Below are 22121 nucleotides of genomic sequence, written 5' to 3'. Positions count from 1 at the left end.
ACAAATGCTACGTACGCGTGTCCTTTTTTTCTTTTGGGGGCTTAGATCTGTTACCAATTCCTAATGCACTGGGGAAAAAACATCAGCGTCAACTCATTCATTTTTCTTGTGCACAATTATCACACCTTTGTCCTTCAAATGCTCTGTACCAAAAACATATTCTATTGAAACCTTGTGGCAGCTGCTTCAGTCAGACATCAGAATAATTTTGTCGAAGAATTACACCCAATGGGTTGTTGCCACGTGGGAGTGTTGCAGTTTGATTGAGATCCACCCCAAACCACAAGTTTTAGTGGGCTAGAAGTTAGGGCCCAATTCACATGGATTTTGGGCCCGCGACAGTTGAAAGGTAAAGCAGCAATCAATAACTTGATGAGATGGACAGTGGCGTTCCTAACCCCAAGCATTACAGGCCACTACTCTAATATCCTTAGCTTTGTATTTATTAGATTTGGATTTGCTGTCTTAATCTTCACAATGTTGATACACATGAAAAACTAAAAGCTAATTTATTTGTATCTCAAAATGACTTGCACTCTCATTTGTCACATATTGATAGCTTTGCGTAAATCAATTGATGACCAGCATATATACAATCAGTCAAAGATAAAACTCAAAAATTTTACTAAACTACTATAGTCATGTATTCTGGGTTAAGTGGTCTATGACCCAAGTTGTGAGTTGTGACCATCATCCTCCAATTATTTAGTATCCGGACTTATTGTTGACCAGTGAAACTCGAAAAATAAGTATTCTTGGCCTCTCAAAAACTATGAGTTCCCTTAAAATTTGTACATTCCTTGTCACGGATAACCATAAACCTACAAATTTTATTTGCGTTAGACATGCGTCAATGCTTTCTTTCTCTAAATCTTTAAGGTTATAATGTTTAGCTATAATACATAGTTGTAGCTTTCTGAGCAACAGGTTAGATGATCTTTCATTGAGATGCCGTGTAATATACTATACTCTCTCTTGTTCAAACTGACATAATTATTCAAAGATTTCGACAAGTAATTTTATTTGATTGAGATTTTTAAATGTATATAGAAAATATCATAATAATCTCACGTAATTTAAATATCTGGATATTAAAACTACCATTCAATCCTTATAATTAGTCCAAATTAGATTTAGCGAAAAAAACATAAGATCATTGTAGTAACGGAGTATAACTACGTGAATATCTTTGGGTATATACTCTTCTTTTTTTAACAGTGAATACAAAACTCGGTGTTTCATATAAACATAATTTTTCTAACTTAACTCTGCCCCTAACCGACATTGCCTACTGTCTATCTATTATTACAAGTGGAGCTTGTCTATGGGGAGTTTCATTTACGAAACGTGGCAGCCTCTTTTCGTACCTAAAACTCCGTCATGACAATTGAAGGAAGCCAGCGTCCATGTATATAATTTGGTGTACGAATAGAACTACTAGGAACATATATATTGATATATAGTGGAGTAATAAAAAAAATGTCAGGGGCGCGCCAAAGGGAACGTATGAATCAGTTGATCAGAAGCCTAGAATGGATGTCCATTCTGAGAGGGGCATTCAGATTGAGAAACTTCAGGACAAGGTGGAAGATGCTGCTGGCTTAGGCGGCCCTGTTTTCGGTGCTGGCAAGGATGAGAACAAGCAAGACTTGGGCGTTACTGGCACCGCCCAGTAACAACTAACTAATCAACAAAATTTCAAGTCTCGTGGCTCGTGCTATCCTTTTTCAATGCGTAACGAAGAAAAATTATACTACTAGTAGTAGTCAATATGTATGGGGCTTGAAATAATCCAAACTTGGTAAACAACGATTGCGAAATTTAGACTTTATTTTAACAAGCAACTCTTTCACATAATTAGTTCTCCCGTCTCAATTCATGTCCTCACTTTTTAGAAAGAAAGATAGTTCTTCAAAATTTGTAGTCTACACTAAGTTTTAGACATTGGAAAAGGTACTAAAATATCCTTGTATTATTGAAAATAGTACAAAAATATCCTTTATCCATTTATTAAGTCAAAAGTATTCTTGACATCCACCTTTAGATCCAAAATTGATCTTTTCTTTAACGAAAAATGACATTTTAAGCCCAATAGATGGATTAAGAATATTTTTGTACCATTTTCAATAGCTCGAGCGCATTTTAGGTCCTTTAAACAGAATTTTAATAAAATAATTTGAATAATTTTTTTAAACACGTGGCGGTCATCTATTGGTTACAATTTAATTATTTAAAAATCAAAATTTATTTAATAGAATTTTAATTATATAATTTGAATAATTTTTTAAAACACGTGGCGGCCATCTATTAGTTACAATTTAATTATTTAAAATTAATTATAAATCAAAATTTATTTAACAGAATTTTAATTAAATAATTTTTTTAAACACGTGGTGGTCATCTATTGGTTATAATTTAATTATTTAAAATTAATTATAAATCAAAATTTATTTAACAGAATTTTAATTAAATAATTTGAATAATTTTTTAAAACACGTGTCGGCCATCTATTGGTTATAATTTAATTATTTAAAATTAATTATAAATCAAAATTTATTTTAACGAAATTTTAATTACTGAAAAGGGCCTAAAATATCTTTAAACTATTAAAAATTGTACAAAAATATTCTTCATTCATCTATTAGGTCTAAAATGACTTTTTTAGTTAAAGAAAAAATTATTAAAAACAGATGACTATGCAATGAGCCTAGGCATCTAGAGGTGCATCTGTCGCTTCATTACCTGTTGGGCTTTGGCCGTTTAATTATGGGATGAAGGCATTGGAGAAAAATGAAGGAATTTTACTTTTTTTAGATTTATAATTATTTTTTAAAAAAATATTTTTTTATTATTATCTATATTATATTTATCTTAATTAATAATTAAAATTGCTTTATTACACTCTCTCTCCTTCCCTTTTCTGCGTGCTTTTTTCTTCTCTATTTTTCTCTTTCTCCCTTTTTTAAAAATAATAATTAATTATTTTAATTTAAAAGTAATTTAAATAATATCAAAATATTTAAAATTCACATATAATACTTGTAATATATTTGTATTAAAAATATTTTAAATATATACGCACCACATTCGTTGAAAGATGTTTATGTATGATAAATTGATTTTAAAATGTATTATAATTATTATTTTTTTTTTCTTATTAATGATGCTCAAATATATTATTGTATTAAAATTTTTTTTAGTTATACATTCATTGAAACATGCCTATAATATATTGAATTCAAAATCTATGATAATTATTTTTTTATTTTTTCTCTTATTAACGGAATATATTATTATATTAAAAATATTTTAATTATATTCACCATGTACAGTAAAACATCTCAATAATATGTATAATTAGAATTCAACATTATACATTGTTATGAATTCAATTGTTGTTATTTCAACAAAGATAATACATTTCTAACAACGTAAATTAATTTAAATAGTACTAGAATATTTAAAATTCACACGTAATACTTATAATACTTTGTATTAAAATTATTTTAGTTATATATTCACCACGTGCATTGAAACATACCTATAATATAATGTATTGAATTCAAAATCTATTATAATTATTTTTTATTTTTTCCTCTTATTAACAGAATATATTATTGTATTAAAAATATATTTATTATATATTCACAATGTATATTGAAAAATGTCTATAATATGTATAATGTATTGAATTCAAAAAGTATTACAAGTGTAGTTTATATTTATTTATTTTATTAATTATGTCAAAAAAAATTATAGCTTCAAAAAAATAATTAATTTTTACCAAATATCCCTAAACATATTAAAATAATTGAAATTTAAAAGAGAGAGAGAGAGAAGGGGGGAGATAGAGAAAGGAGAGAGTGAGAGAGAGGAAGAAATACATTATATATATATATATATATATATATATATATATATATTAGAAATGCAATATATATTTATTTAAAGAAAAAAACCATCTAATTTAAAAGATAGTAAAAACATAATTTCTGTAATATTCAATCCAAAGGAGAGAGAGAGAGGGCGCGCGCGCGAGAGAGAGAAAAGAAAAAAGAAAAGGAAAGGGGAAAATCGGATAAGGAAAAAAAAGGAGAGAGAAAAAGGAAAAAAAGGAAGGGTGCCTTTACTCATTTTTTTGTTATTTCGGGTAAAAAAAATATTGTTATTTTGATTAAAGTGAAACATGTACTAAAATTTATAATTAATATTATATAATATATTATTTAAATACTTGATCCAAAAATAAAGAGGTAAAATTGGTGGGTCGAAAGTAATATGGGCCATTTGAGTTAGAACCTGAAATATCTTGCAGCCCAGTCTTATATGATTCCAGGTCCATTAGGATGGCAAATTTCGACTGTTATATATTACTCAATTTTCGTTTAAAATTCGAATCCTAAAGAAACCTCATAGTGATTATGATTTTGACTGCAATATGTATAATACTAATTTGAAAAATCCATATGGAGTTTAGCCTCTTTTGTTTTGAGTACTGCAAAATTTTAAGTAAAAATTACCTAAATACATAACTTATTTTATCATATTTTCTAAAATTCCCTATTATTTGAAAAAATTACAAAAATCTCTACTCTCTCCTATTCTCTGATAGTGATGTACGTGATGTATCGGTCGGATACATCATTTTACGCAATGTATCAGGACGTCAGATATATCACTTTACGCGATCTATCAAAACGTACATGATGTTTCCGGAAATGACCTATAGAATTTAAAATTTTACCCCTCTCCTGATATCTATCAACTGCATTCATTATTATTTGTTGAGAACCAAATGTTAATGTGATTTAGTAAAATTGTGCGCTCGTCTGGTGTTTTAGAGAAAAAGGACAAAAGAGGCTAGATGCTACACTTTTATGGAAAACAGCCAAATTCAATCTCTCTATAAAAATAAAAAGCGGTTCCATAAATGTCATTATAGAACATATAAAATAGAAGATTAAAAACGATTTTTGAAAAAGGTTAGATTATTATAGGAAAATTTTATTTTATAGAATAAGAAAGGTATGACTATATATACTTTCTATCCCAAAATATTACATATATGACTTCTTATTTTTACCCAGGATATTACACTTCTAGTTCACTTTAATAAATTTCATTTGTTTTGATGTTTTTCTTACTCTCGTCAAACTGGATAAGACAGTTTGCGATTGGACAATGAATCATTAGAAATTTCCATACTGGACCACTGTGTTTTCTTGGATTCCTTGCTATTATGAATATTTATATCAATTATGTCTTTAGTGTGGCTTCGTGCGTTGCACTGAAATATAAAGTATAGTTCTACCTAGCAACTTTTTCTTAAAGAATAAAACTCCAGAAAAGAAATCATTAGCTTCTCCACCACCAATTCCATTATCCTCTTCAATAGCCGTTGCTAATCATTATTATACATACTGATTGATAATCCAAATGCACACTATAATGCTTAATTTCAGATTTTCAAATTACATCATTGTCTAAACTACAAATACAACTTTTAGTTTAAAAAAAAAATTGAACTCTCGATTGAAATAATTTAACTTAAAGATGAAATAATATACAAGAAAGAAAAGGAAAAAATTACACAACACATCAAAATTCTTTGAATCTTTGATGGTTCATTACTATACAATACCACATAGTTTAATAAATAACCTCTAGCTAGAAATCTGTTGACAGTGTAGTTGTGAATATGTGTAAATGGCTGGCTCACCTAGGACCAGACAGCTCCATGGCTTGTACAAGTAACAAAGAATCATCCGTGAGATCCGAAAATCTCTCGGATGAAGAAAGCTCTTTCGTTTTGTACTTGTTACTACCATCAAATTTTTGGGATGCTTCCCACCTCTCTGCAAGTCCATCGCCTTCAAGCATACGGACAATTTCAGACATTTTTGGTCTGTGCCCTGGAAGATATTGTGTACAGAGAAGAGCAACTTGAACCATTTCCTCTAGCTCGATTCGATCATAGTTGATTCTCAAATCTTTATCAACAAGGACATCAAGTTTCTTCTCTTGGTGAATTTTCCTAACCTGATATAAATGTATACCAAATGTTACACTTGAAGGGGAATGGCATTCTAATAAAGAAAAAGGATACGCAAATTGCAACGTCACGAGTTGAGGCTAGTCAAATTGATACTTACCCAATCAAGCATTACTCCCTTCTGGTTAGCTGCTTTACCAAATTCTATAGCTCTCATTCCTGTGATCAGTTCAAGTAGAAGGATCCCAAATCCAAACACATCTGTTTTCTCAGATGATTGTCCTGTTGACAGGTATTCAGGGGCTATATGCCCCACTGTACCGCGCACAGCAGTTGTGACATGTGAATCCTGGTGATCCAAAAGCTTTGCCAGCCCAAAGTCTCCCACAACCGCCTCACAAAAGTCATCGAGCAATATATTTGCTGCTTTAACATCCCTATGAATTATCTTTGGATCACATTGTTCGTGAAGATATAACAGTCCTCGAGCAGCTCCTATAGCAATTCGCTTCCTTGTTCCCCAGTCCAACACAGGTTTTACTATAGAAAGTAACGCAGACTAAATTTCAACACCAGACAAATAAGAAATCTGAAATGCAACTTACTAATTTCATACGTTTTTTTTTACCTCTGAGACGAGAAGCTACACTACCATTGGACATATAAGGGTATACCAAAAGCTTCTCCGACTGTGTCATGCAAAAACCGTAGAGCCTGAGAAGGTTACGATGCACTGCTAAGCTTATCATTTCGACTTCTGTCTGAAATTGTTTCTCACCACCAATTGCATTACCATCGTTTAGCCTCTTTACAGCCACAGGAGTCCCGTCTGGGAGATGGCCTTTATAAACATTACCAAAACCACCTTTTCCTAAAATGTTTTTGTTGCTGAAGTTGTTGGTTGCAATTTGGAGATCCTTGAATTGAAATCTTCTCAAATTTCCAAGGGAAACTTCTTCATGATGCCGATCTAATATTAGCAAAATATAGAAATGAGTATGAAGCGATGATCATAACTTTCATAACAACATTCAGCTAAAGTGTAGAACAGATGACCAACCTTTAACATCAAAAAAGGCGTGTTGATTGTGTCTATGCCTTGACCATAGAAAGAGTCCAATTCCAAGAACGAGCAAAGAAATACAACCAAGAGTCGAGCCAAATACAAGCGCGATTTTGTGACTTTTTTGCTTCCCAGAAGGCGAAGCTGGATGACACAGAGCAATTAAGTGAGGTGAAACAGAATAAATGCAAAATTAGAAATCACAAGCTGGATAAAATGGTTAGATTTGGAAAATGACATTCTCTATAAAGCATACATTCTGAACTGTTCAATGTCATTGACATAGGCAGCAGTCGCATTCCATAGCAGTCTGGCTCAGACCCTGTCGCGCAAATCAATGGATTTCCAACAATGCTACAAATCACAGAACAACAAGAGAACATAAATTATTTTCAACATTCCAGCTTTCTATTAAATGAAAATTTAACAAGACATGAATAAACTGTTAAGTAGCTTACTTGAATTTCTTAGCAGGGAACCTAGGTACTGGTCCACTCAAGTTATTGAAGGATAAGTCCCTGAATCAAAAGGTTGAATACCAAAATCAATCTAAAGTTATGAAAAAGGAGAAATAGAAAAAGATAAGTAAAGCCGTTGAGATTTACACTAGAGTGAGCTGTGACATGTTGGCTAATGAGACTGGAATTTCTCCGGATAGACTGTTATTATTGAGCCTCCTGAACAAATTAATAAAAGGAAACTGATATTGAAACTTTTGGAAGAAAACAAAATGAAACACAATAATTGAAGTTTAGTAGTCTGAGAGTTGGCTCCCCTGTTAAGATTCTTACATGTACTTGAGGTTATTCAAGTGTCCCAAAGAAAGAGGAATATCACCAGTGAAGAAGTTATCAGAAAGATCAAGAGTCTGAAGCTTTGACAGCCTTCCAATTTCTTTTGGTATTGGTCCTGTGATATTGTTATTCTGCAGCAATCTGTCTCAACAAAAAAAAAGGTTATTCAAGAAAGCAACAGAAACAATCAAGAAAGCTGGAAATCACTGATTTTAGTAACTCACATAATCTGAAGATTTGTCAAATTGCCAATGCTAGGAGAAAAAGTACCAGACAGATTCTGGCTTGGTGACCCTCTGCATAATACAGAAAGGTTAAAAATCCAACCTTTTTGATTTTCCAAAGACACACACAAAATATACAGAAACAAAAGATTCATCTTTGCAAGAAATACTTACAGGCCAATAACCAAGCTCTCAGGAGAGCAAGTGACCATAGCCCAACTACATGGATCAACAGAAGTGCTATCCCAATTATCAAGAACCCCATGAGGATCCTTCAAAGCAACTTTTATGGACATTAAAGCTTGCACTGAAAAAAAAGAAGAGCAGCAGCCGAGATGAAAACTTAGTAGTAGTATGGAGTATACATTATGCAGAATTTTATAAAAAGGAACACTAATTACCTTCAAAGTTGACACCTTTAGGAGAAAGCAATCCTGATGCAGAGGTCCAAAGGGCCAAGAATGTAGCCACATACAAGAATGCAGCCTTTATATCTCTTCTCTTTTCCATTAAATTTCAAGAAAGAAACAGAAGCTCAATAATCAGGCCTTGATGAATCCCAGAGAGACAAACCCCTCTATTGGATTTTCTTCTAATAGTAGTAGTAGTCTTTAGATTGTGAACAAAACTATAGCTTTTGTATGCCAGAAAATCATTTTATTACTGTCTTGTCAGTCTCCATAGAAAGAGAAAAAAAAAAGCAGTCTTTGTAAAAAGGAGAAGTTAGCATGCCTGTCACTAGGACACAGATCATTTGTAAGGAAAAGAATATATTAAATTTTTTAAAACATTAATAAAGCAGAATATACTTTTACCATTATGGAAATCTAATTGCTGCTATCTTAATCAAGTACTTTGTCTTGAAGTATAGACATAGAAATGACAAGTTTCTACTGGACCTCTCTTAAAGCTTAAATCAAAATCACTCTTTGAAGACAAATAAGCAAAAGTATTAGTGTAATGTGCACCTATGATAATAAGACCAAAAAATCCTCATGGGTGAGTCAGTCACTAGCTAACTTATGGCTTAGAAATAAGTTATTTTTTGTCATTATCATGTGAGCTTTATTATGTGCAATATAGTAATATTTTATTTTTTATAATTGGGAACAAACATTTGGGATGTGTAAGAGTGCAAGTAATGGCTATGGGAGTTGGATTTGCAAGGGAATCCAACATTCCCTGAGTTTGGCCATTCAACAAAATCCCAAAAAACTTATTTATTTTATAAATTCTAGTTTTTTAATTAAAAAGAAAAGGAGGCTAAGAATGTGGGAATCTCAAGAAAATTAGGCTCGAGATTGATAGTGGATTTGGTGAACTGACCAGTCGCATAGGCTAGGGACCAAAGACCACGCCCATGATGAGGGGTATCTTTGTTGGCTATGACACAATTCTTTTTATTATTTACCACATAAATAATCATTGCATTATTACTAATGTAATTTAATATGTTATAACAGATTACTTGTTTTAACTTTGAAATAAGGCACAATATATAGACACTTTTAAATATATTAATAACGTTTATTTAGATATTTAAATTACGATTTGTTCTAATCGAGCACCTGAACATATGATAAATAAAATATTATTATTAAAGATTTTCGACTTAAAATTTTAAAAAAACTTTTGTATGTTCTCAAGAGCCCATTACGTAGGTAATTTAATCAATTAAAAGATGCCACATTCTTTAATTATACGCATCAACATTAATAAGTCGTATGAGTCAGATGTGTCTAAAAGGAACACTTTGTCATGTATTTAGATGCTTGATATAATTCAAGTTGTGTCTCAATAAAATTTACTGATAAATTTAAAAAAATGTGATGTATTCAACCTTAAAATAATTAGTTCAACTTATTATATGAACAGCTATATATAATTAACTGTGTATTTGTAAAAATTATATTTTTTACCCACTCAATTTTTTTTACTACCTTTTTGATTGATCGCGTGTGCAAGAGGGGCATGATTCCACCAGAGAGTAGCACATTAAAAGTTGTTTGGAAGTAGTTAAAATAACATGATTTTACAGTCATTCCAAAGAAATAAACTTATATATATATATATAAAAGAAAAGTAGAAGTTGATAAAGCTAAAGCTGCCCACCTCCATCCTTTCATGCTCCCTAAACATCATTGAGAAGAATTTCAATTTGTTGTGAGTGGACAATATCATGCTTCTCTCCTTTTCTTGCTTCCTATTTAGTTTCTTTCCAATTTAAACTAAAACAAATTACTTTTCTCCCATTTTGAGTATTTTCTGCATATATACACACAAAGGATTTGAGAATATTAGTGGACAAAGGGATAATAAGTGTGTTTTGTGGTACTAGGTAACCATTATTTGGCTTTGACATTATTGTTAAAAGTTTTTGCACCATTTTTGCCTTTAAATACTATGGTCTTTAATTTTTATTTCTATTGTTAATTTAATGTAAATTTATGGACAAAAGCACCTTGGTGTATGACATAATTTCACTAGACATAAAAGTTTAGAGAACTTTTATCTCGCTCAACACAAGTTTTATAGAAATTAATTAACTTATGCTGCATAAGTTGTGAGTAGTATTTTTGTGACCTAATTTTGTTAGGCATAAATTTAGAGAACTTTTGTCGTGCTCGGCATATATATAAATTTCGTAGGAATTACGTTATGTCTTTTACAGCATAACTTGTAGGCATTGAACCGCGAAACTTTTGCTTCTTTCGACATAAGTGCTTTAATTAAGCGGCAAAATTTGTAATGTCTTTTAAGACATAACTTGTATTATATTATAATACGAAATATAAATTTATGTCGAGCAAAAATTATTTATTATTTTAATTTCAGAAAATTTTCAACAACTTACCTTTATTGAAAATGCTGAGAAACAAAAATTAATGTCCATGGATAAAAATTAATAACCACCCCGAAATAGAGGCATTTGTAAATGACCCTTATAAATACTCTAACAAAGAAACAAAGGGTAAATGCAAATTATGCAATGGAAGTCTGTACACTGCTGACGTGGTCGTTTTGTATACTGCTGCCTGTACCTATTGCTTCGTGAAATGGACCCTCCTAAGACCAGTCAATATTCCTATCTTACATATTTTTCATTTGATTTAGGTATATTAGTATGTTAATAGTACTAAAATAAAACATAAAGTTAATATAGAAATTATCGTTTCATAAATAAAACTTCATATTAAAATAATTCAATAGAGTACTTCACTGCCCTCTTTTGTTCACCTTACCCAATTGGCACTCAAATTAAAGCAGTAGTATATACTTTGCTTGTTCTTTCTTACTATGTTGTTTTTCTTTTTCACCAAGATTCTTATTTTGTCTACTTCCATGCACCATATTAGTACCTAAAGTTTGTAAACTTGTATGTTTACTTTTCTTTTTTACCCTTTTAACTTTTCTTCTTTTATTTCCCTTTACTTTACCCTATTGATTCAAAATAAAAGTGGTAAAAATGGAGGAAAAGTAAACATGAAGAATAATGCAATTTTTCCTAGCTACCTTTTTTCCCTCCTATATTATCCAAACAGACTGTGAGAACTGTTACTCAAAGAATTTATTTCTTTTATTTTAACTTTTCCTTATAGATAATATTACTCAGAATTTGTTTAAGTGGAAAATGAGAACCTTCACTGTATTCTAATGTGATGATCACATAACCCAACTGAAAATTCCTCTAAAAGTGACAAAAAGCATATTTCTAAGGCATTTGTTCAAAATTTAAAATTATCTTTAAGACATTAACAGGCGAATCTTAAAATTTATAAAGTAATCACAAATTTAAGTGAACCAATAAAAAAATAGACACTTTTAATCGTTTGCTTTTTATTTTTGTTTGGACACTAAAGAAAAGATATAAAAGTTAATTGGTATATATGTCCCAGAATGAAAGAAAGAGGTAGAATTGTTGAATGAAAGATCATTGTGTTCGCATCGGCAGGCTAACAAAGAGGTGAAGTATTATTGATATCTTTCTTTTCATTATTAATGACATAGTTCGCTTGCTCCCTTCCCGCGTCCACTATTGATTCTGTCCTGAGTAAAGAGAGGGCGAAAAAGCATTGTCAAAGCAGCATTAAGGAGGTTCTATATTGCTACATAACAATAAAGTAGGATAGCTAAACTATGAAATAGAGCTAGCAATTATTCGTACAATACTGAAAAGGTTCACGAGACACAACATGAAAAAAGTAATAATACTAAGAAAGGTATATTGATGGCAACATTTATTCATTCCCTTTTTTAGGGGTTTAATTAGGTGTATATGAAGAGAAGAAGTGTATAAGCAAGAAGCAATTTTATGAAATGGATAGAAACAAATGCAAGGAAATGGACCAACAGCATTGTAACAATAGGAATATGAATTGACTAAACGCAAGAAAGAAAAAAATTATATATACAATATAGACGACAAAATGACAAAAAGGAAAATAGATATGATGCAACGGTGAATTAAGAGGAATTTGAACCACAGCTGGATCTATTGTCTCTTTCTTTGTTCACTACTATATTCTTATATTACTTGGGACCATTTAGCCTTCTAATTTAGCATTTTGATATTCTTCTCAAAACATACATCATCTCAACAAAATCCATAACAAAAACTAATTGTAATAGACATATTATAAACTGAATATATATATATACACACACTAATGTTGATTACATATACATGTTATACACTGAATATAGATATACACTAATGTTGATTACAAATTGATACGGCTTTGTAATCGCAACAAAATATTATTTTTTTGTTAAAAAAAACGTAAATACAATACTTAATTAGCTAGGTTTGAACATGATATAAATATACATTCGATTATACACATACCTAAAAACGGAGGCAGAACTAAGGAATAACGTACGGGTTCAATCGAATTTAGTAGCTTGATCCAAACTCTATAGTTATCTTAGGAATAATTCAATTTATACATATAAATTATTATTATTCAAAACTAAATACTTAATAGAATTAAAAATCGCCGAATTTATAAGCTCTAAACCTTTGCTCCACAACGGCTGCCAAAAATATCTGTCTAATAGCACCATATAATTTGTCCAAAAGACATAATGAGTATATAAAAATTTTACACGCCAGACAATTCAAAACTTGTACTCTGATTTCTACTCTTCTTTCATATTATTTTAAATTTTCGATGCATTAATTCTTTTGCAATTGATACTAAAGTGATCGATCAAATGTATTCTAAGTATCGGCTTTTAGCATTTCACTTATATATGATTGTCAACATAGAATCATAATATTGAGAAAAAAAATCCGATTTAAGGTTATTTATTTATTTAGTTCGTTAGTTATACAGTTTTACATGCCATATTGAAACCAACTTATGGTCATTTACAAATTAAAAAGAAAAAAAAAAGATCTTTACAAATCTCTTAAATATAAAAATGAATATGTCATAAACAGTACATCAAATTAATTTTTTTTTATAAAAGACTGAAAAACTAAATCTCGCGAAATGAGGATTAGGACGTTAGTAAGTAGTGTCCTTCCTTCTTCGAAGCTTCCGCCTTCTAAATTTTGAACTAATCCATCTTAGTGGAAATTTCACTTTAGCAAAATTAAAGTACTTTTCTTTTTTGGCTTTATCTTTTTATCCATCCTTAAATTCCCTTCTTCTGTTTTTTGAACACAAGATGTAAACAAAGAATCAATTCACAAACCAAAGATAATTAAACATGTAATTAGAGTTATCTTAGATTGATTAATTAGTCTTAACTTTAAGTTTAATGGGGGAAGTCATGCATGATCATGATTCAAATTAGTTGAATTTGTACAGGCACCAGAAATGGATATATATAGTTTACGTACATTCCAAATTTGGTTTTGAAAATGCTTTTCCTGATTTCACTCTTGTATTTTCCAAGTCTAGAATTGAAAACGCATGGAGGATCTATCGGCAACCTCTTTACCTAACGTAGTCACATAAGATGGAATAAGTTATACGTACATTTTATTCTCTTCAGACCCTACTTGTGAAATCACATTTTTTCTGTTGTTGTTGCTATTGTTGTATGTACATTTCATAATTGACGGAAAATGGAAGCAACCCAAGACATGGTACCTTTATATTGCAAAAGCATGCATGTCCCTTAAGTTTTTTTTTTTTGGTACACAAAAACGTGCATGTCCCTTATCTTACACAAAAAGTTCATACATATATGTCCTTACACAAAAGGCTTATCGTCGTCATTGCTCTTTCCTCCTCCCTTATTTGTTGATGATTCACCACAACAAAAAGAAAAGGAAAGTAAAGGGCAGTCCGGTACACTAAAGCTCCCGCTATGCGCAGGATCCGGGGAAGGGCCCAACCACAAGGGTCTATTGTACGCAGCCTTACCTTGCATTTCTGCCAGAGGCTATTTCCAAGGCTTGAACCCGTGACCTCCTGATCACATGGCAGCAACTTTACCAGTTACTTCAAGGCTCCCCTTCAAAAAGAAAAAGGAAAGAAACAATATTTTTTTTTTATATATATCGAAATTGATATCTTAGTTAAAGATAAGATAGAGTTGATCGAAATTAGGACAAATATATCCCTTTTAGCTTACTACAAGATCAATGGATTTAACTTACTTCATGTGGGGTTCAATTATATATTTCTGCTGAAAATTATTAATTAAAAAATCAATGTATGTTTGGATCAAAGTATATATACTACTTACTAGAAGAGTAATGATAAATTAGAGGAGATGTCTCATAAAATTTTCCGTATTAGAGAAGAGCTACAAGTAATTCACTTTTTTTGTTATAACATGAAATAGGGCTTAGAAAAGGTACAATTTGCCTAGAAAATTGCATCATTAATATTTTTAATTACTTCAATTGGGCTTACCCTAAATTTTCCCAAGTAATATATAGTAGCAAAGGTGAAGGACTAGGGTAAATGTAACAGCTATTAATCATCACAAGTTGATGACAAAATTGTCTTATGCAGTGTAAGAACCTCACTTGTCTACAAATTTGTGAAGCTAAATTCCAACACTCCATTTGTAATATGACAAATAGAAGCCTCCAACTGAGATTTATTTTCACTGTCATACATATAACTACAGCATGAAGTATTAATATTAATATAGAATATATGTGAAATATTGATGAGATGAAAAAAGAACAAAATTCATTAATAGGTTTTGTTAGGTCAATCTCATCGCGTTTTGCTCATTGAAATGTCCCCTTCACTCCCAACTAAAATCAGGATGGCAAAAATTTGTCTATGAAAATTATTAAGTTCATATATAGTTGAAAAGAATATATCAAGGTAATACAATTCAAATTTTAGTACCAATATCTCTTGAGTACATTCATAATTTAAAGAAGGAAAATAGAAAAAAGTCACAAAGTGACAATAAGGTCCATAAGGAGATTTTGTCTGGTAGAGTATTGATGCATCCTTTTCCTTGTTGCTACAATACTCCCAAACATCTTTAATGCGGTGTAGAGACTAATCTCAATCTCTGTCCACCTTTATCCAACAAACAAATATATATTAAAATCATTTCTTCCCTTCTTTTTTACTGCTGATTATGTTTTTCTTTTTCTTGTACAACGTATGTTTCTGGAAGTAAAAGAAGTAATGTGGAATAGATACCGGTAAAACAAGAAGAACACAAAGTACTCTTTAAGTAAACTTATCTTCTTCCTTAGAAATATCATGAGACTCATGAACTTAGAATAGTGATATCATGATGACGTCTCCAATTGAGAGGGGGGGGGGGGGCGGGGGAGATTGAATTAGAGATTTTGGATTTTAATTTTAAGATCAACAAATAAACGTATAGTAAAGAATGATGCTCTTTTAATGGGCCCAACATAATACAAATATAATTGGGATAATTACAGTAGATGGTCATTTGATCATTTTAATTACCAAAAAATTGTCATTCTATATATATTTATGTATACTCAGTGTATATTTCATGTATAAAATGTATTATAATGTATATTCAGTATATAACTCATGTATAAGTAATCTATATTATATAGTCAGTGTATACTTTCTATGACTTTTGGTAAGCATTTTTGGCTATTTTTATGTAAATAAAACATGGCTATATTTGTTTACTAATTAGTTTATTGTATATATTTGAAATTGTTCAAGTATCAATTAGTCGGGCCAATGAGTATAAATAATAGAAGTCTTGCATGGGTTTAAATTTGGGAAAATAACACTTATACCCAAAATGGGAAAGTATTTATCCTTAAGTGTTTCATTACTTTCATACCCCATTTTTAATTTAAAATGACATAAATTTATTTTAAAATTTGCGCGCTGACGTCCTTATATGATACCGATAGGGTATAAATATAACGATGGAGTATCACAGAGGATTAAGCTCAGTCCTATATGATATCAATATGGCATCAATATACCGACATAGTATCAAAAAATATATATTTTTTACTAATTTAGAGTTTAATAAATAAGATTGTGACTTTAACCATTTTCTCTTAATTGTTTAATTTTTATTTCTTAAAAGAAGAGCCCAATTATATATGATACCGATAGGGTATCAATATATCAACAGAGTATCACAAAGAATTAAGTTCAGTCTTATATGATACCGATATGATATCAATATACCGATGGAATATCACATAGGATTAATGCTGTCATGCGCGAAATAAAAAAAGGAGAAAGTTGGTAAGAGGATAAACAGTTTGGTCCTGTATCTATTAAGGATAAATAATTTAGATTGGATCCAATTTGAATAAATAATTTCACGTAGTTTTTCCTTTAAACTTCAAGTGAAGCCATCTCCCTTTGATAATTGGCACAAGGAGAAAACACGAAATAGTATTCCAAAAATAGACTAAATTTATAAAGTTTTAACTTTAGTCGCCTCAGAATCAAAGTTGAAAATACGGGTTTAAAGTTTTTAACTTCAGAAGAAGAAGCAGAGGAGGAAAAAAGCAGGTCTAAAGTATGCCATAACTTGTTAAACTTTGGCATGAGGTATAAAGTATAATAATATTAGGATAAAATATAGAATTATTTTATCCTGCATTTTATTGAAGGTATTAGGTAATCCTTGGATTATTTATTGTTCCCAACCAAATGATTCTTAAATTGGTTATGTTTTAAATAGTGTTGGAACATAATTTTCTAGATGAATTATAAAACCTAGTGTCACGGACTTAGACTTCAACTAAGACCTCCGTGCGGCACTTGACAACTTACTCACGAATCTTTCACGATTTTGTAAGCTCAAGTAAGCCTTTAAGACTAGATCGCTAAGGGAATGCTAGATTGTAAGAAAGACAAGAGAGCTTTTATGAAGAAGGCTTTTGTATTGCTTGGAAGAATACTTGTTTGCTTCATGGTTTACAAATGAATGGCCCCTTCTATTTATACTACTCCTAAGGGGCTTAAGTGTAAATAAAAATTACTATACAAGTCCTCCCATATTTACAAAGAAGTCCCTACTCTAGAACTCTCCACACACTCTAGAGAATTCCAAGTCTTTCTAGACTTCTCTACAAGCTTCTATAAGAATCTAGAGTCTTCCACTAACCTCTCCAAGACTCTAGGTTCTTCTACCTTCTTCAAGATTTCTCTTGAACATTCTAGAGTCTTCTATTAACCTCTCCAAGACTCTAGATCTTTCCCCCATCTTCATGATCAAGTGGCGGGTCATGACACTCTCCCCCACCTGATATGGCGACGACCTCGGCGCACTACTGCTACAAAAGCCTCCAGACTTAGTCTTGAAACTGCCACAAGTCTTCATGCCATTCTTATGTGGCCTCTTCCAGAGATTGTCCCTTCTAGTGGACGAGGAAAATGACAGTGGCCTGTTATCCCTATTCCTGCTTGGTTCAGTCAACACTAGCCTCCGTTCTTTCTGGCACTTTAGAGGCAAGTGTCTTGGCAACTTCTTCGGCATCACGCTCTTCTTTATGCAAGGTGGCAATGCCTCTCTAGCACCATTGTCTTCACTCAAACTCGCAATGGTGTCTATGAACGTAGGTACTCCCTCCTCTAGGCCCTTCTCAAGCTGCATGGCCGAAAGTTGGGTTGGTCCTTCCGTCTTCGGCACCTTGACTAGGGGCACCATACATGATCCCTCTTGCTCCATAACCACGAGTTGTTGGAGGTAGGGATCGATCACCGTATGACATCGCTGGAAGAACTCCTGCCCAAGAACGATATCAAAGATATCTAAGGGAGCGACGGTAAAGTTGGTCTTACCTTGCCACTTGCCCAATGTGATGTCTACTCTTTGAGCGACTCCGCACACAGGTGTAAGGGGTGCATTAACCGTCCTGAGGCAGGCGTCACTTGGACTATAACTTAGCCTCAACTTCATAGCTGCTGACTTGGTCATTATGTTGGCCTCTGCACCTGTGTCAACCATTGCACGAACGGGTCGTCCATTGATCATGATGTCTACATATTGTGCGCCGTACTCCTTCGGCTTTCCTGATTGCTTTGCGATAGCTCCGCATAGTCCAATCAGGCCCAATTGCGTTGTGTCTAAACCTTGCTCTTGCCCTTGTGCATCTTTCTCCTTCTATTCCCGTAGGATGGCACCAAGGTTCTTCAGTTCAGGACACCTTGCATAGCCATGCGGCCCTCCGCATATGTAGCATCCATTCCCCTTCTCATTCTGTGCCTTTCTGTCGGTATCGCCTTGTCGTCTAGCCTTCTTACCATCGGACTTATAGTAGTCGTAGTTTTTGGGATGAGGCTGTTTCTCTTCACAATCTCCCCCACCTTGGTCATGACTACCTCTCGTCTCGTCTCCTCTTCCTCGGTCATGCTTGTCATGCCTGAAGTCTGTCAAAGCTTCGGCTTGTGTGATGGCTTCATCGATGGTGCTGACTTGGCGACGCTCCAACGTTGTCACGGACTTAGACTTCCACTAAGACTTCCGTGCGGCACTTGACAACTTACTCACGAATCTTTCACGATCTTGTAAGCTCAAGTAAGCCTTTAAGACTAGATCGCTAAGGGAATGCTAGATTGTAAGAAAGACAAGAGAGCTTTTATGAAGAAGGCTTTTGTATTGCTTGGAAGAATACTTGTTTGCTTCATGGTTTACAAATGAATGGCCCCTTCTATTTATACTACTCCTAAGGGGCTTAAGTGTAAATAAAAATTACTATACAAGTCCTCCCATATTTACAAAGAAGTCCCTACTCTAGAACTCTCCACACACTCTAGAGAATTCCAAGTCTTTCTAGACTTCTCTACAAGCTTCTATAAGAATCTAGAGTCTTCCACTAACCTCTCCAAGACTCTAGGTTCTTCTACCTTCTTCAAGATTTCTCTTGAACATTCTAGAGCCTTCTATTAACCTCTCCAAGACTCTAGATTCCTCTACCTTCTTCTAGAATTATCTTGGACATTCTAGAGTCTTCTATTAACCTCTCCAAGACTCTAGATCTTTCCCCCATCTTCATGATCAAGTGGCGGGTCATGACACTCTCCCCCACCTGATATGGCGACGACCTCGGCGCACTACTGCTACAAAAGCCTCCAGACTTAGTCTTGAAACTGCCACAAGTCTTCATGCCATTCTTATGTGGCCTCTTCCAGAGATTGTCCCTTCTAGTGGACGAGGAAAATGACAGTGGCCTGTTATCCCTATTCCTGCTTGGTTCAGTCAACACTAGCCTCCGTTCTTTCTGGCACTTTAGAGGCAAGTGTCTTGGCAACTTCTTCGGCATCACGCTCTTCTTTATGCAAGGTGGCAATGCCTCTCTAGCACCATTGTCTTCACTCAAACTCGCAATGGTGTCTATGAACGTAGGTACTCCCTCCTCTAGGCCCTTCTCAAGCTGCATGGCCGAAAGTTGGGTTGGTCCTTCCGTCTTCGGCACCTTGACTAGGGGCACCATACATGATCCCTCTTGCTCCATAACCACGAGTTGTTGGAGGCAGGGATCGATCACCGTATGACATCGCTGGAAGAACTCCTGCCCAAGAACGATATCAAAGATATCTAAGGGAGCGACGGTAAAGTTGGTCTTACCTTGCCACTTGCCCAATGTGATGTCTACTCTTTGAGCGACTCCGCACACAGGTGTAAGGGGTGCATTAACCGTCCTGAGGCAGGCGTCACTTGGACTATAACTTAGCCCCAACTTCATAGCTGCTGACTTGGTCATTATGTTGGCCTCTGCACCTGTGTCAACCATTGCACGAGCGGGTCGTCCATTGATCATGATGTCTACATATTGTGCGCCGTACTCCTTCGGCTTTCCTGATTGCTTTGCGATAGCTCCGCATAGTCCAATCAGGCCCAATTGCGTTGTGTCTGAACCTTGCTCTTGCCCTTGTGCATCTTTCTCCTTCCATTCCCGTAGGATGGCACCAAGGTTCTTCAGTTCAGGACACCTTGCATAGCCATGCGGCCCTCCGCATATGTAGCATCCATTCCCCTTCGCATTCTGTGCCTTTCTGTCGGTATCGCCTTGTCGTCTAGCCTTCTTACCATCGGACTTATAGTAGTCGTAGTTTTTGGGATGAGGCTGTTTCTCTTCACAATCTCCCCCACCTTGGTCATGACTACCTCTCGTCTCGTCTCCTCTTCCTCGGTCATGCTTGTCATGCCTGAAGTCTGTCAAAGCTTCGGCTTGTGTGATGGCTTCATCGATGGTGCTGACTTGGCGACGCTCCAACTCTGTCTTGGCCCAACTTTGTAGTCCATCCATGAAGTGGAAGAGCATGTCTTCATCCGTGAGGTTGGGAATCTGAAGTGTGAGAGTAGTGAACTCCTTCACATAGGCCCGTATGCTACCCGTTTGCTTCAATTCCCGAAACTTGCGTTTGGCCTCATAGATGACATTGTTGGGGAAGAAGGCCTTCTTGAACTCATTCCGGAACTGCTCCCAGGTGTTGATTGTGCAAAGACCCTTCCCAATCTCAGACTCCTTGCGCTTCCACCACAACATGGCCATCTCCGAGAGGTATAGCACGGCCGTGTTGATCCTCGTCTCGTCATTCTTCACTTTGTTACACTTGAAGTAATTTTCCAAGTGCCAAAGGAAGTTCTCCACCTCTTGTGCCTCACGGGCACCTTTGAACATAGGTGGCTTGGGAGCCTCAATCTTGGCCTCCCTGTCCGCGCTGGACATCACGCATCTTCCCGCTTCCACATCTCCCTTGAGTGCTGCTATCTCGGCCTTCATGGTCTCCATCATGCTTAGCGCGTCCATGAGCCGACACTCCAAGGAAGTAATCACCTCCTTCACCTCATACTCGGCAGCCTTACGCACCTCCAACTCCTTCCGGATGTTGTCGTTCTCCTCAAGGGTGAACTCCTCTAGGGACTTGAACTTGCCGTCGACCTTGTTCAAGCGCTTGCCTAATATCTCCACTGCTTGCCGGGCAGCATCCACCCTTGCAATCCACTCCATGCCGGGTGTGACGTCCACGGGCTCCTCGCCTCGCTCATCATCACTCACCTCAGTGGCCGAGGGTGAGTAGGATGTTAGGGCCTCGCTTGGTGTAGGCTCAAGCGGCACCTCCTCATTTCTCTTAGAGTTTTTCTTTCCCTTGCGGTGCTTCCTTCCAACATCTTGCTTGACGTTGGTGGCGGTAGTGGCGTTGATGTCTCCCTCACTTGCCATATCCCTTAGTAGAACCTCGCTCTGATACCACGTTGTCACGGACTTAGACTTCAACTAAGACCTCCGTGCGGCACTTGACAACTTACTCACGAATCTTTCACGATTTTGTAAGCTCAAGTAAGCCTTTAAGACTAGATCGCTAAGGGAATGCTAGATTGTAAGAAAGACAAGAGAGCTTTTATGAAGAAGGCTTTTGTATTGCTTGGAAGAATACTTGTTTGCTTCATGGTTTACAAATGAATGGCCCCTTCTATTTATACTACTCCTAAGGGGCTTAAGTGTAAATAAAAATTACTATACAAGTCCTCCCATATTTACAAAGAAGTCCCTACTCTAGAACTCTCCACACACTCTAGAGAATTCCAAGTCTTTCTAGACTTCTCTACAAGCTTCTATAAGAATCTAGAGTCTTCCACTAACCTCTCCAAGACTC

The 22121-nt window shown here is 34.4% G+C and overlaps 1 protein-coding gene across 1 annotated transcript; it reads right to left on the bottom strand.

Annotated features, from left to right (window-relative positions):
- Positions 1-5439: 5439 nt before the first annotated feature.
- On the bottom strand, positions 5440-8818 carry LOC129874495 (protein NSP-INTERACTING KINASE 1-like). The gene is made up of 11 exons (XM_055949789.1): positions 8475-8818; positions 8248-8380; positions 8074-8145; positions 7847-7990; positions 7661-7732; positions 7514-7573; positions 7312-7409; positions 7053-7199; positions 6621-6962; positions 6153-6532; positions 5440-6039 (listed from the first exon to the last, which is right to left on the bottom strand). The coding sequence occupies exons 1-11, from the start codon at positions 8581-8583 to the stop codon at positions 5716-5718; spliced, it is 1881 nt and encodes a 626-aa protein (XP_055805764.1). The 5' UTR covers positions 8584-8818; the 3' UTR covers positions 5440-5715.
- Positions 8819-22121: the final 13303 nt, after the last annotated feature.

The sequence above is a fragment of the Solanum dulcamara genome, chromosome 11, assembly GCF_947179165.1.
Source record: "Solanum dulcamara chromosome 11, daSolDulc1.2, whole genome shotgun sequence".
NCBI lineage: Eukaryota > Viridiplantae > Streptophyta > Magnoliopsida > Solanales > Solanaceae > Solanum > Solanum dulcamara.
Note: the sequence above shows the minus strand (reverse complement) of the source record. Positions and strands in the feature narration are given on the sequence as shown.